General features: G+C 39.9%; 1 protein-coding gene across 7 annotated transcripts in view; it reads right to left on the reverse strand.

Moving 5' to 3' along the window:
• Window positions 1–4,784: 4,784 nt before the first annotated feature.
• The window catches only part of MAGI2 (membrane associated guanylate kinase, WW and PDZ domain containing 2), a 685,143-nt gene continuing 673,854 nt past the window's right edge, over window positions 4,785–16,073 (reverse strand). For all 7 annotated transcript variants that reach the window (XM_079303121.1, XM_079303120.1, XM_079303125.1 and 4 more), the window contains one exon: window positions 4,785–5,850. In XM_079303121.1, the coding sequence (XP_079159247.1) occupies window positions 5,054–5,850 (797 nt within the window). In that variant the 3' untranslated portion in view covers window positions 4,785–5,053. The remainder of the gene's footprint in view (window positions 5,851–16,073) is intronic.

Genomic DNA, 16,073 nt, shown 5'->3' on the forward strand with positions numbered 1-16,073 from the left:
TGGCTAGTTAAAGTCACTCACTGGCTGACAGCTGTGAAGGTAAAGGTGTTGGTTCTGAGTGTCCACTTCTCTGGGGCCCTCCACTGACATGGTGCAAGAGCCTGGAGGGTCCTGCAGTCTGATGGCTGTGGAGGGTGGGAGTCCGGTGGGACACAGCTGTGGCAATTCTCTCCCAGCCCCTTTGCAGTCAGGAAAGTAGGCAGCCTGCCATGTTTGTGTGGCCTTTTTAGCAGCAATTAGAGAAAACATCCTAGCTTCTAGGGGACAGGAGAGGGAAAGGGCTCTTTTGGACACTTAAGTGAAGTCAATCTCTAATGGGATCAGACATCTCTGGGAAAGTCCAAAGCCTTTGAGCTCCATGGCAGTGTACCAAGAAACTTTTCCACTTCACAGCAAAGCTTCCTCCCAAGCAAGGCAAAACCTGGAGGGTGACATCCTCCTTTGCTGAGGTGTGCTCTCCCTCTTTTGCCTTTGCAGTTCTGGCCCCAGCTTTCCGTGGCAGCAGTGATGTAAAGAGCACAGTGGCTAAGACAGAAATGTGCCTGCAGCTTTGCCTGTCCTAGCCTTTGTAAAATGAATTTGGAGACTTCCAGTAGAGATCATGGGATGTTGCATCCACTTGAATTATTATTGGTACAGACATTCAGCAAAGATAAAACATTATTTGTATTTAAAAAAGTAGTTACTGGCTGCATGTAGATTTAGTATGTCTAATAAGTAAGCAAGCACTGGTGGTTTCTGGAGGACAAGGGAGGTGATTTGGGTTTCAGTGCAATGTGTTGGGTATGTCTTTACATTTGTATAGCACCCAGGAGTGGGTTAATGACTTGGGTTATGGCACCTCTTAGAAGAGGAATCTCATGTTGAGCTGCTGATACACATCAGGTAGAGGGTGAGAGATGCCAGATGGTGACAGAGGGCCAAAAGAACAAGGGGAAAAAGAGGAAGGCAAGTTCTGAGGGACAGAAAGAGAAAATGGAGAATGGAAGATTTGATTTACTGAAAGGCAGCAGCACTTATCTCAGAGGTAGGATTAAGAACTAGTGGGGAGCTAAGGAGGAAGAGAAGAGATTCAGAATAAATCTGGTGGTGATGAAAGCACATGGGATGTAGAGAGAGCTAAACATGAGATGTTTGTGTTTAGCAGAGATGGCAGAAATCAGATGGTGTCTCATCTTTGGTGGAGATGAGAAGGTTTTGGCAATGGTGGGTGGCTGCACGTTCAAAAGTATCAGGGAAGAAATGGGTACATGTTTGTACTTCTGCATCAATTCCTAGCAGGCAGCTTTCCACACCAGGGGTAAATTTTTGGTAGTCTAATCACTGAGGCCTGGAATAAGTGGATATATGGGCTACAAATGCCCCTCCTGTTTAGGGGAGCACAGTGCAATGAAACCAGTGCAATATATGCTCTGTTGTAACTAAAGGAAGAGTGCTGCCAGTCCAGCAACTTTCTGGAAGAAAATATGACATCTTTGGTGAGATCCTGTGAGAACTATTAAATTTCCTGGCTTTTCTATTAAATTTGTTTGAAATTCTGCTCTTCCAGGCTCTGCAGTTTGTGTGAATGGCCTAAGGCAGAGAAGTACTGGAGAAGGAGTGAGCTCCAGAGCCCACATTTGCCACTGGTTAAGAAAAGGGCCACACTGACATCTGTCTGTGTTTTTTTTTTTTGTCAAAACTCCTGCCCAAATGTGCTTTGGTGATCACAGGCTGGCAGACCAACTTACTCTGTTGCACTGCAGTTTGGACCAGAGAATCTGCATCAAGGAAAGCATCTCTTTCCTTGTCTTGTTGCATACATATGAAAAAGAGATATCAAAAGGTGTCATAATAACAGAAATGCAATCCAAATGCTGTGCTACTATGTTTAAAAGACAAGCAACATGTTATTAACTGGAAAAGTTAGACTGGATGAGGACATATGGCTTCAACACACTTCCCTGGATTCCTCTGGGATACACATCCAGATTTCCAACCATGGAAATAGTGACTATTTAAACAGCAGCAAATTATTTTTGAGTATTAAAGATGCTTCAAATTTTCTATGTGTTTATTGCAATGCAAAATTATGTTATTAGTTCAGCTGGTTGAAACTTTCTATGGGGAATATTAATCTGAAAAAACAAGGTTCTGCAGAAGTTGACTCAGGCTGTATGAAGACAAATGATTATTTTTTGAAGAAAATTGTATTTTAAGGAAACAGGAAATACTTATTTTAAAAATGTCATATTTGTGTGAAAAATATTGCTTGTTTTTCATGTAGACATCTTACAGTGTCTAGAGTCTATAAACTGATGATTTATTTTGTCTAACTGGAGGTAAGGATCATTTAATGAGGAGTGGACTTGGTCGCAAAATAGGCTGGCTGGTTACCAATATTTTTACACCATTATGATGTTTTTTGAGACATTTCTCTTCTGTAAAATAAATTTAAAATGTAATTATGCCCCCTTCACACAGCTTGTCAACAAAACCTTTCTAGGGCTAGTTAGAACTGTCCAATTTCTGAGGTAAATATGGTTTATGCTCAGGTTAATTCTATATATGTGGTTGTCTCTCACTGCTGGGATTTTGGCCACTCTGATCCTGTGTCTTCTGGGACAATAAGGATTTAGGCTTCTTCCCCAAGGACATAATTTTCCTATGCCTGTGTTGCCTCATAAGCCTTAACTTGCCATTATAAAATTTGTTTGGTGACCTACATGTTTATTCATAAATTGGAGTAAGAAATTAAATTGGCCTATTCTCTTTTTTATAAGGCTCTTAACTAATTCTACTCATATGCAAGAAAATTATTGTTTCTCAGGGTAACATTGAAACCTGTTATTCAAAATTAACACAAACTATATACAATTGAAAAAAATGAAAGATTTTTGGATATATATTTTATTTGACAGTGGTTTAGAATATCATACAGTAAACAAGATTTCTGTAAAAGTTAATTTATCCATAGTGGTGCGTTTCATAAAAATAGTTGCTCACTTACAGCCTTTCTGTGACTATTAATACATGGAATTATATTTATAGAGATAGAGCTGTACAAGGTAAATTCACAGCTAACACTACACAGAAATATTATTTGGAATGGGGTTTAGATGATGTGCTGTCTTCACAGGTTATCGATTACAGCCGCATAAAGCAATTACTGCACAAGGAGTAGCTGTGAACTGTGCAAATTAGAGTTTATGCAAGCATAATCTCAACTGTTTTTCAGATTTCATTGTTTGCTTTCTTTATACATAAAAATAAGATACTGGGACGTGCATCTACACTACAGAAGCATTGTCCAAAATCAGATTCAATAAATTAATGGCAAATTATATTGGATTCTAGTTCAGGGGATAAAGATTTTTTTTTTCCATTAAATAAGAATTTTATAAACAGCTACATGGATTTGTGCTTTTTTAGAAATTATAAATGGATTTTTCTTTCTTAAAAAAAAAAAAAAAAAATTGAAAGCTGCAAAATCCTTGACTTGAGGCTTTTCAAATAATTGGACAGGAAGAAACATGTCTATAAATTTCGCAGTCCAGTGCAATGTTTGAGACATACAGTAATGTGCTAATTTCTTGGAACAAAGCCAATCTCAATCTAGTTTTTCAGCAGAGCATGTGAGGAACTAAGATTGCTAGCGAATAATAATTTTTAAATATGAATTTTTGACAGTACTTTATGATTTTTTTTTTTATAATTACCAATGTATTATTGCCCAGGATTTTGTTTTAATTTTGACAGACGAATAAGCATACGCACATTTACACAGACACACACACATCTTTTTGAAACAAGATAATGACTGATTGACTAAACTTGGATTTATTTCCTGTGAAGGCAGACTGGAATGTTTACCTGGCACTTAAGGCTTAAAATTCAAAACAGACAAGCAAGAAAGATAAAAACCAAAAAGAAAAAAAAATGGAGATGGGGAAAAAATGGAAAAATGGAAATAATTTTAAAAATGGAAAAATACTGAATTTACTGAATGAGGACACCAACAACTGTATTTCAGAAACCAGTCTAATTATTGTTGACGTATGCCTGAAAGGCACCTGCTCTGCCAAACTGAGGGGATGAGAGTGTCCTAAGTAAATGGGGATGGGTATGAAACATAGCACTGTTGATAAGTGATGCTATCATCTTCTGCAGGAAGGAAAGGCCTTTCCTTAAGGAAACTGCAGCTTTTTCTCTGTAGCACTCCTCCTTTCATTGCAAGGGCCTTGCAATGCCTGGGGTTTGAGCTTGACCAATTGGTTTGTGTGCTACCGCGCAGGACTTGGGGAACCTGTAATAAATCACTTTTGAGAATAATTTGCAAATACAACTCCACCTTAACTCCTTTCCAATGTACAGAAACATGGTTTGTTCACAAAAATGGCAGTAGAAATGGTATCACAGAAACTAATCCACTGGATTCCCCACTCCTCCCGTAGCGCCCAGTGGACTATGCTACAGGGTACCACGTGGACTATCCCAAAGTGTTAACAGTGGAGACGTGTCATGGGTGTACAGTTCTGAACAATGCTTTAAAGAAACCCTTTAACCCCTGTCTAGATATGTCGAGAACAATTTATTTACAACATTTAGCTCCATGAAAAGATCCTCTCTCGGTTTCAGCTTGCTCCGTGCAATTTTATTTAAGGCGATGTTCCAGTTTGTGATTGCTCTAACTTGTTCCAGTTTCTTGATATAAAGTTTGAATGAAATCCAAGTCCTTCATGCAGTGGGAAAAAAAATGCTAAAGCTACACTGCACTATCCTTCTCTGATGTACTGTCCTTCATATTGTTTTGGTTTCTTCCATAGCTGCCAAAGTCCCTAAAATGGAACTGGGACTTTAGGGTCGATTTTAAATCTCTGTGTTGACTATATGCTTTTGAATTATTAGATACTGTGCACATTGTCATGGAATTACACACTAATGTTTTCATTCCTCAATGCCTTGTGTATATGTGTGATAGTTAAAATAAATTAAAACAAACCAATGTGAGACAAAAAACTAAGAAGAATGTTCTGCGTCAGTTTGAGACAGTTAGAGGGCAACAGTCCCTTGCTTATCTGCTCATGGCAGAAGTACCAGACTTCAGGACGCTGGGTAGCTTATCTGAGCCAGGGATTTTCCAGGGCCCTGGAGAGACCGTTGCCTTTCGAACTGTGGTGTTGGTGCTGCGAGTGCTAATGGAGTGGAGATGTCCCTTCCTGGGGAACTCGCTGGGTTTCCCATCAGGGTCCCTCTGGCTGTGGTCCATATCGCTTCCAGGTGAGCTGCAGCGGTTGCTACTGTATGCCTTGGTAGCTCCTGTATCGATCTTGACATGGTCAGGGGCTGCAGCTGACTTCTTCTCACTGGTGTTCGTGGATCTGTGATCTTTTTTGCCAAGAGATCCTCCTCTCTTGCTTTCTGGCTTCCTCAGCCTCCCGAACTGTTCCTCACTGGTTCCAGCACACACGTGCTCTCTCGCGCCAGCCTCGATCATAATGCTGTGTCCCACCGCTTTGCTTTCTGAGGTGGGCCTGCCACCATCACTGGTCTTATTTTTGCCTTCTGAATATCCTTTCCAAGAAGCCTCTTCGTGCTTTGACCTGTCTACCTTTTTAGGACTTGCTGACCTTTCTCTTTGTTCTCCTAACCTTTTCTTTTTGTGACCGTTCACCGAAAGCTCCTTTGGTTTCCTTACATCGTGTTCCCTCTTGATATCCCAAGTTGGCTCTGGGCTTATCTGGTGAGAAGGGTCAGAGGGTGGGGCTATGTGTGATGAAGATAATGGTGAGATTATGTCTTCGAGGGAAAGAGCTACTTCCGGCAGACCTGGGGAGGTGGCAGAGGGAGCACTCCAGGAGTTTGGTTCGTCTGTTTTAACAACAGAGAAAAGAGAGTTAGGGGAGTATTCATCAACACAAGTGTATTGCACAGGCACAGGTATTCTGAGCAACACTGCACCCAAACCATTTACCAGCCTTAAACCCCTCTGTTTCAGGTGAGGTGGAACTCCCTCAATTGTGGAACCAATAGGGAGAAAACCAAAAATAATCCCTATGCAAAAAAACCCAAAACCAAACCAAACCAAAACAAAACAAAAACAAAACAAAAAACCCCAAAACAAACCAAAAAGTACAGGAGACACAACAACCACGAAACTGGTAACTGCAAATGCTGAAAAACTTTTCTTTTTTTTTCATACAGATTCTGCTTTCCTCTGCCTGTGTTAAATTATTCTTAAAATAATAAAGGCACATGCTCATGAAATCAAATAGCCTCTTTTGTAGCTGCATAATGGATTTCTTAGCTGGGCAATATCAGTGCTGTCTCTGAGGACAAATGAGAAGGACTTTCTGCCATCTATTAAACATGTCCCTACAAGCATATAATAATTGACAAGAATTTGTAGCTCAGATAAGGTCATCATTGAATTCTGTCTCATATTTTTTCTAAACAGATATAGTATTGCAGTGTTTATAGCCCCACAATTCTTACAGGGTACTTACACAGCTCTGCCTTTATATCACAGTGTCAGCTGCTGAGTCTCCTGGTTGTGCATTTTGAATTTCTCCTGGTTACTTAGCCTCAACACAATATGGTTGGATTGTGCAGATCCTGTTTAATTTAGCTAAGTAAATGTCTCCTTTGCTGAATCACAATGATTTTCCTAATCCAAACCAGAATATTCTGGGATGCCTTTCTCTTGCATATACATCCTCATTTCTTATGATTAACCTCCTGGCAGAAAACAAATCCATCATGATTAATGACAGCATGGCTCCTATTCTTACCCGTCTACTTAGAGGTTAGAGAAATCACTGAACTTGGCTAATGCCATTCCCTATTTAGCACCATTGCCTGGCTTTGAACAGTATGAGGAATAATCTGTCAGAGATGAAGGACTGTCTCAGGAATCCATGGAAACGAAGTAGAACTTGTGGTAAGAGCTGCATATTTTATGGGAGAGAAAATGTAACCTTCTAGCTGAAACACAAGCATGGACATCTTCAGGTCAGGACTATTATCTCTCAGTTGTATCCACTGCCCTTTAAAAAAGTAACATGCATTTTTCTCAGTGCTATGGCTGCTTTCAAATTATCATGGAGATGCACATCATCTTGAAAAATGGAATAGATTCTACTGCCCAGCCTGGGATCTGCAGCTTGCCTGACTAAAAGAGCACTTTTTAATTTAATAGCTGGATTGAGTGATTGCTGTCTTGCAGATAAAAATAGGAGAGACAATAGTGAGGTGGGTGACGTAAAGGGAGGGAGCAGCACAGTTAGCTGAGGAGCTATTTATTTTCCCAGATGGTGTTTGTCATATGCTTTTGCATAATGAGCATATGTGTGGAGAGGATTAGCATTTGAGAGGGGTAGAAAGTACAAGTTCTGTGTAAGACAAATAAACATTGAGCTGAGAATCTAAATGGGCTGAGGGTCTCAACTGAATTTAAAAAAAAAAGAAATCACACTTTCTTACCCTCCAGTTAAGGGTGACTAATGTACCATCTGCTCCCAGCTTGACAGTCAAGCAAGAAAAAATGAGAGGAAGACTCGTGCATGTAGAGTGATCAGCTCCTAGGAGTTTGCCTACAGAAAGCGTTGACTTTGATGGGCTTGTTCTTTGCTTCTGCTCTTCTGCACCACCAGCCTGGTACAGGACCTCAGCCTGTGCCTGAAGCACAGATCCCACCCTGGCTCTTCAATCTGAAATCCAGGGAATCTCATTTTATTTAATACTTGAGCTAGGGACCAAAAGCACAGAGTCCAAATCATTAAAACTCAGCATAAAGCTGCCTATGTGCACCAGCAAGGTACCTGAGCAAACTCTGAAGAAGCCACCTTGAACTTTAGAAAATTAAGTTTATACTTTTCATGGCACTGCCACTCCTACCCAGGGTAGAGGTGGTGTCAGAGTTGGACCAGCATATTTGTCTGAACTACAACCTTCTTCCCTAGTTGTCCATGAGATGTTTTTCACAGTTTTTCAGTGGCAGTGAAGAGCAGTGGGCCATTATCCAATCTCATGTTAGGCTGTCAGGGCTTCTGATCACAGAAATAGCCTGTAACTTTGAGTAGTGTCAGCTGCACACCAGTAAAAACACCAAATAGCCTGGAGCAGCAAGATGCTTTCAGGTAACAACACTGACTCTGGAAAATTGACCACTATGCTCAAATCAGCTTCTGCTCCAGGAGGACAAACCAGGGAGCACCATTCAAAATCATGGCTGCAGACACCTCCTGTGGCTCCTCTGAGGCACAAAGGATAATATGGTACCAGTTATTTGTGGGATGTTCTGGAGAAGAGACCTGGGGGTTTGTGGCCTACTGCTTTATTCCTTGGAGATGACAGGATTTCTTCTGCTTTCTTTTTAAATGGGGATGAAAAACCAACCAAATGTAGTGGTGAGAAATCATAGTGGGTTAGAATGTACTTCAACAAAAGTGAATTAGCATACCTCTAACATATCCTGATATATGAGCATAGGTGTCTATAAAACTGGGACATGCCATATTATATGCATTACCTGATTTTATCTCTCACCCAGAAAACCCAAAGTAAAAGACAGTTTGGCCAACTAAACAAGAAAACTTGTAGCCACAGCTTTTTAAGTTTGGCTGTGGGACAGCCCTAGGTAGGTTTAAAATATGTTTAAAATACTTTCTCGGAAGGCACCTACACGTAGGTTGTATTTCCAGTGGCTATGGAACAATGTTGCCATGGAAAAAAAAACTATCATTTATATTCTTTGGCAATATAGCACTTGCAACTAGGAAGAAAATTACTTTTTTTAAATACCATCAGTCTGTGACAGCCAAACCCAACCTAACCTGCTTTTCTTTCAAATAGAATGACATTATATAGAAAGTTGTCCTCAGCCTTGGTAGACGTTAATGTCAACAAGCCATTGTTGCAATATGTCACTGGCTAGTGAGGAGAATACTCATGTGAGGGTATTGGAGCCAACTTCCCACTAATGTTTGAACATTATGGAAAAATATAAAAATTACTAGAGTAGAGTAGAGTGCAGGAATGCAAGCAATTTCTTGCTCAGAATAAAAATCTTTTAAAGAGCTGTGTTGAAGCCATAAGGGTTCATTTGGATTTGTTCAACCAGCACTAAAATGATTGCTTCTCCCTAACAAATATAAACAGGAGAAAAATGTAAAATTTTATCCTGCAGAGCAGTTAAACTAGTAATTTATTTTCATGATTATACTCAGTTTCTAGCTGCATTTGTGAGAGAGATATTAATATTTCTGAATATTTTTTATTATGTTGGTCTAAGGCTTTGTATAAAACTTTTGTGTTAATTTGGAACATAATCTACTTTTACTGTCTGTTATTCCAACGTATCTCAAAGCATTTTGTAAACATACTAAACCAGAGGCAGAGCACTAATTTTACTTTTTTCTTCCTTCACCTCTGAGAGGAACAGAAAACAGTATTTGTTTAGCAGAGCATGAACTACTAGTGCCCAAACAACTAGCAAGAAGATGAGAAGGATATTGCATTCAGTGGCAACTGCTGGAGAGATTCAGGGACAACAGAGTTTTAAATTTGTTTCTGACTTTGTCACCATTGATAACACCCTTACTGTGAGAGAAACTGTTTTTCAAAAGTATACCTCTCACTGAACATTAATAGATGCCTTCCTTCTTTCTTTGAAGGGAGAAAATCTCCCTTGACCTACTAGTTTAGACAAGACAAAAGAGCTGGGAGCAGCACTGTAATCTGTCAGTGTGATGGCATTTCATTTGGTGCAATTTAGTAGGAGTTTACTGGGTGGCTTTTAGTTTCCACAAGCCACTGTAACACAAGTTGGTGGCACTTCTCCATGGGATGTGTAAGAATAACTCACCTACGACCAGCTTTGCAAACTCCCAGGCAAAGGAGTAAATTGCTCACTGAGTAAGAGCCACCACAGACACCAGATCTGGAATGTGTGGGAGGACAACTGGGAGATGAACACAGCCATTTTGGGGGAAGAGTGACACAGGGAAAAACCATCAGGAGCAGAAGTTTTCTGTCTAAAGGCTTTTTTGTTTGAGGTAGAGCTGCCACATCCATGAATTGTTTGTTTTGCCCTGTCATCTCTCACACATTCAATGGAGTGAAAATGAGGGTTCTACTCTCCTGAGTCTATTTGCTCCTGTCTTAACTGCACTACCTGCACCCAGTGCTTGTTGATGGCTGAACCATGAAAAAAGAACCATGGCTTTAGTCCTAATAGAGAGGAGAGCTCTGCCCAGGGACCTCTGATTTGTGGCATCAAAATATTTTAGATAATTGTACAGTAATTTATCAAGAATGCATCATCAGATATAATTACCCATAAAGTATTAATATTAATTTAATTGAATATTTAGTAGTAAGAGTAGAAATTGCATCACATTTTTTTTAACTTAAGTACAATAAAATCTCAAAGCCTTTTTAATTTTTGAATATTATGAATAATGTACAATATATTAAAGCTTTGAACACTTTCATTATTCTGAATGAAGTGTTTTCTGAAATGTCTAAGCAGCTGTTCTCATATCTTCCAAGAATTATTTTCCTAGGGAATCAAAGAGGGTTTGATTGAATAAAAAATATGGTGCTTTATTTTTCCCCCCATTTTTTTTGTCTGAAATTATGCATTGCCAGGAGGTGGCAAGCAGTTCTTACAGATGCTGCTATTAACAAAAATGGGACAAATTGTCCCCTGGTGAGTATCCACTAATGTTGGCAGTGCTACACCAGGAGTGCATTCGGGTCTTTCTCATTATAGCTTGACATGTCTGTGATGTTCCTGATTGCATTGGTCTCCTGAAGCTTTTCTTTAATGCTCTCTAAGGAGGGATATTTCAAAATATATAAAGAATCTTTAATATTTTATCCTGACACTTCCACAACCCAAACACACAGCACCCTTTGTCCCCTGAAATCAATGATTTTCTGAAGATTTCATGGTTAGAAAAGCTGTTGGTACTTTCTGTTCAGCTATCAGCCTTATGGAAATGTAACACAATATGCCACCTTTTCCCCCAGCCTCTTTCAGAAAGAGAGTGGCAATGGGCTCTTCGCCCACCTTATGGCCTGCCTGTACTTCTAGCTATAAATTGTAATTCTTGTTTATTATTTGCTATGCAAATGTTTTCTCACAAATTTCACTTTTCTTGGCTTAAAATTGCACATTGCTTGTCTCACCTTCCCCTGAACTTACCCACATTCAGATCCCTGAACACCAAGCAGCCCTGGAAGCAAACACCAATGGCTTTGGGGGCCTTCTGCTGTGTTGTGGTACTTGCTGTGCTCAGTCACTGTGGGCACATCCAGGTGGGATGGCCTTTCCATCATCAGTACTGCTCTAATGCTTTACAAAGGTATGGATGGCAATGTGCTATGGGTGAAAAATGTTTATTCTATGTATAGGGATTAGATACATGCCATATACATTTATAAAATAAACCCAGGTTATACTCAGTTATTTTGGTATATGAACTACTTCTCCTTTCTCACACATGCAGTTGAGTGATCAGCTTAGTGTTTTGAAGACTTGTTTCTAATGTAATGGAAACTTAAGATAATTATTTGCCATCTTAATGTGGCCATATTTGTTAAACCACTTGCCTGTTTGTACTCAACAATATCATGGTGACTCTGAATGTTTAGAGTACATTATAAATATAACTTTAAATGTAGCTTTCCTCAAGGGTGGAATCTTTCTATTTTTTAGTAATTAGTTTTTTTGGCTTCACACATTTGTATTTCCAAAGTTTGAGGACAGTTGCTCAGGGTAATCACAGTTAGTTTACAAATTACAAAAGATTACAGGAAAACAAACATGCACCTGAGCCCTGACATCTTTCACTTCTAAATTTTGTGCCTGGCATTTTCAAAAGAGCAGAATGATTCATTAAGAAAGACTGATATTTGGGGCATGAAACAATGCCAGACCTAATTTTTCTGTCCCCAAAGTTGTGTGTTTTTGTTTCTGTCACTGGTCTAATACTGGAAAAGGTGGCTACTATTCCTATTGCATAGAGCTGAACTCAAGAATCACAAGAAGAGATATGAATGTAAGTGTAATATAAGTGATGAATACTTCTTTCTCCTTTGTAAACTTGAAATATTTAATTTTACATGCAGAAAATTCAGCCACTCTACATCCTGCTTGACTGAGGTCCTAGTGCCATTGATACTCAGATGCCCTACTTCTTTTCATGTTCTTGGTCATTACCGATGAGCAACTATTTAGTTCCTTTGGGTTCATTATACCCATCTACCATTGTATACTTTACTTAGATATTAAATAGAAGATTCCCTAAATATTTTTGCAACAGACACAGTGTTCATAAAGTTCTTGCAAGGGCCATTTAATGAGACTTTGAATGATCTCATCTCAGGTAAAATTCATTTTCATCACCTTTTCTGTACTCTGCTTAGAGGTTTGTTAGAGAAGTGCTTTCAAGTTCAGAGATCTAATTTTAGAATTATTGCAACACTTCAGAAAGAACAGATTGTTAGTTATGCTTGAAGACCAAATCTACAGAAGCTCAGGACATGATCTTGCTTGGTGTTGGAGCTAAGGGAACAGAGAGAAATGGAAAATATAAACTTCAGTAAGAGAGGGCAAAACTGTATATTGCAAGAAAGAGAAGTTTAAAAATTCTTTAGAAAAATGCTGAATGTTTTCTGGAAACAAGAAAGCCACACACATTGATTTGTGTTTGCTTTAATCTGTAGCAAGCACTATGGATGAAAGCACTTCTCAATTTTTTTATGTAATGTAGTCTTTTAAATATGGTCAACAAAGAAACATGGGAAGCAACTGATCTGACTTGGAGGGTTCCACTGGTTTTGATCCTACATTATTTTACCCAGGACATCATCAGTAAATCCCTCTCCTGAGTTAGTTCTTTAATTATGGCACTGTTTCACCAGTGTTTTACTTTCCTTGCCACTTGAGATAATAATTTAATTGCCTCACAGAGTCAGAGAGAGAGGTGTCTCAAAAGACCTCTGGAAATAGTTGTCTGTTCTTCTGTTGAACATACACACAACCAGTGTTGGGGAGTTCCTTACAGAAAACCCTTTTGGAGGCTGTGATCAAAGCTGAGTGGATGAACACAAGAGCTCTACACCCATCAGGTCCTTTTTAGAAAACACAGGGCACTGCAAGTAAGTGGTCTGAGACCTTCCAGGCTGATACAGGAGATGAATTCAGAAACACTCAGACTTTCTGCCACAGAGAGCAGGTGGCCTGAATTCTCTTGGATGATCTTGGGGTGCTGCTTTAGCCCTTTCCTGGTTACTCTGCCATTGTTCACTCCTTAAATGTAAATCACATCCATAAAAAATTCACTGTGATTTTGTAACAGTATCTAAGCTCTGCATCTGCATTTGGCTCTCACCAACATCACTCACATCTTACAACAGGGTTGAGACTTTGACACTGCCCTTACAATAGCAGGAATAAAAAAGGGTCATTTTTCTATGCAGAAAAAAGCTACCCAAAGCACAGAATGGGAGAGGGGGAAAAATAAGGAGCCACACCTACAAGCAGTTGGTATTTCAGAAACAGGTATATTAATGTAGTAAATCAGTTTACTAATTTAGTGTAACAGTCTTCTGGTTGTAAATCTGAAGGCTAGATAATTATGGGTACACAGTTTCAAGACCCAGTTTAGTTTATTCTATAGATATGAGTCTAATAAACAGTCATATCAACTAAATATTTAAATCATCGTGGTCGCTGGTCTGAGCAGACTTGGTGTGAGAGCCTGAAATGTTAATGGTTAATGACTCAAGCAATTGTCCATTTGCAAAAGCAGCAGGTGCAAGGTCAGAGCCCAGGAGCAGAGCAGGTGTGCATGAACTATTGTTTAGGGACAAGCTGGATTTTGAGCCAGATAGGAGAAGAGGCTGGTATGAGGCAGATCCTGTGAAGTGGGATAATACTTTTTATCATCCCAATGTCCTCCCTTAAACAGCTGGCTCAGCTGTAAAACCCCTCTGGGGAGGTTACCAGGACATTCATTTTATTCATCCCTTCTGATGGGGCATAACTGGCTCAACTACAATGACATGAAGTGGCTGTCATGTCTTAGAACCTTCCTTCCTTCCTTCCTTCCTTCCTTCCTTCCTTCCTTCCTTCCTTCCTTCCTTCCTTCCTTCCTTCCTTCCTTCCTTCCTTCCTTCCTTCCTTCCTTCCTTCCTTCCTTCCTTCCTTCCTTCCTTCCTTCCTTCCTTCCTTCCTTCCTTCCTTCCTTCCTTTCCTTCCTTCCTTCCTTCCGTCCTTCCTTCCTGCCTTCCTTCCTCCTTCCTTCCTTCCCTTCCTTCCTTCCTTCCTTCCTTCCTTCCTTCCTTCCTTCCTTCCTTCCTTCCTTCCTCCTCCTTCCTTCCTTCTTCCTTCCTTCCTTCCTTCCTGTCTCCTTCCTTCCTTCTTCCTTCCCTTCCCTTCCTTCCTTCCTTCCTATCCTTCCTTCCTCCTTCCTTCCTTCAGTCCTTCCTTCCTCCTTCCTTCCTTCCTTCCTTCCTTCCTTCCTTCCTTCCTTCCTTCCTTCCTTCCTTCCTTCCTTCCTCCTTCCTTCCTTCCTTCCTTCCTTCCTTCCTTCCTTCCTTCCTTCCTTCCTTCCTTCCTTCCTCCTTCCTTCCTTCCTTCCTTCCTTCCTTCCTTCCTTCCTCCTTCCTTCCTTCCTTCCTTCCTTCCTTCCCTTCCTTCCTTCCTCCTTCCTTCCCTTCCTCCTTCCTCCTTCCTTCCTTCCTTCCCTTCCTCTCCTTCCTCCCTTCCTCCCTTCCTCCCTTCCTCCCTTCCTCCCTTCCTCCCTTCCTCCCTTCCTCCCTTCCTCCCTTCCTCCCTTCCTCCCTTCCTCCCTTCCTCCCTTCCTCCCTTCCTCCCTTCCTCCCTGAGTGATATTTTTATGCTTTTATATAGTTGTATTACTATAGGCAATAATAACCAAATGGCTACAAGTTGTTTTAAAATAAACCCTGTATATACATACATACATGCATACATACATACATATAAAATATAAATATTTTTTTTTTTTTAACGGGTCATTGATGTTCCTTTACACTAATCACCCCCAAGGCATATATTAATGGAACTGAAGTTACCCTTGCCTCCAGGGAAAGGAGGTAAATAAATTTTTCCTGCAATCAGCCTAATCCATCTGCATAAATGTTGCAGCATTACTAATACTGAAAGAGCTGAATGAAGAGCAGCAGCCTGCATGGGGCTTTTGCCCTCCACAGGAAGCTCCTCACTGTTATGTCAATGTTAAGTCTGTGGACAGCTTAAGTACCAGTCTTGAGTGATGCTGCTCTAACCACACATTATCATTCAATAGTCCTCCAAGTGGTTTGGTGCCCTTTTTGAAGTGCTGAGCCTCTCACATATTTATCAGATCAGAGCCACTCAGGCAATACTGGTCCTGTCAATAAAGAAGGTTTTATTTTTTCCTGTGTGGTCAGGCAGAGGAGTAGAACTGCAGAAACCTCAGCAGTTCTCTCCCAGAGCAATGCTGGAGCTGGAAAAACTACATTGGAAGTTACTGTATAATTAAAAAAGATAATGACTTTCAAATTAGTTTTTATTAATAGAATTAAGCCACCTTAAGTCATAAAAGGTGTTCATAAATATGTTAATAAAATGTGTGGTATTAATGAAAAACATTCTGCAGCAACTGAATAATTCAAGAGTTGGATATTACACACTTAATTAAAGTTAAATATTAAAATTATTAATTATCACAGCTAAAAATGGGCGTTAACAGTAGGCATCACATTCAGTCAGGTCAACAAATAGCTGTCATTATTAGAAGTAGATAATAAATTAAATTTTTTTAGTAAGTTAGGAATTCAGAGCATTTTGACTATATGAAATACTCCTAAAAAGTTGTTGCTGGTCGGCACTGAGGTTCTCACTCTACAAGTGAGAGCAAAACACTTGGTTTAACTCCATCACAAAGCTCATGAGTAAGTAGTCCTGCCCTGCTTAGGTAGAAGCTGCAGAAGCAGTTTAGTGTTGCTTCAGCAAAGTCTTTTCAGGCTGAGGGCCTTTAGGCAATGAAGGTGCAGATCTGACTCTTGGACCACCCTCT

The sequence above is a fragment of the Erithacus rubecula genome (assembly GCF_903797595.1).
Source record: "Erithacus rubecula genome assembly, chromosome: 4".
In the NCBI taxonomy this organism is placed as follows: domain Eukaryota; kingdom Metazoa; phylum Chordata; class Aves; order Passeriformes; family Muscicapidae; genus Erithacus; species Erithacus rubecula.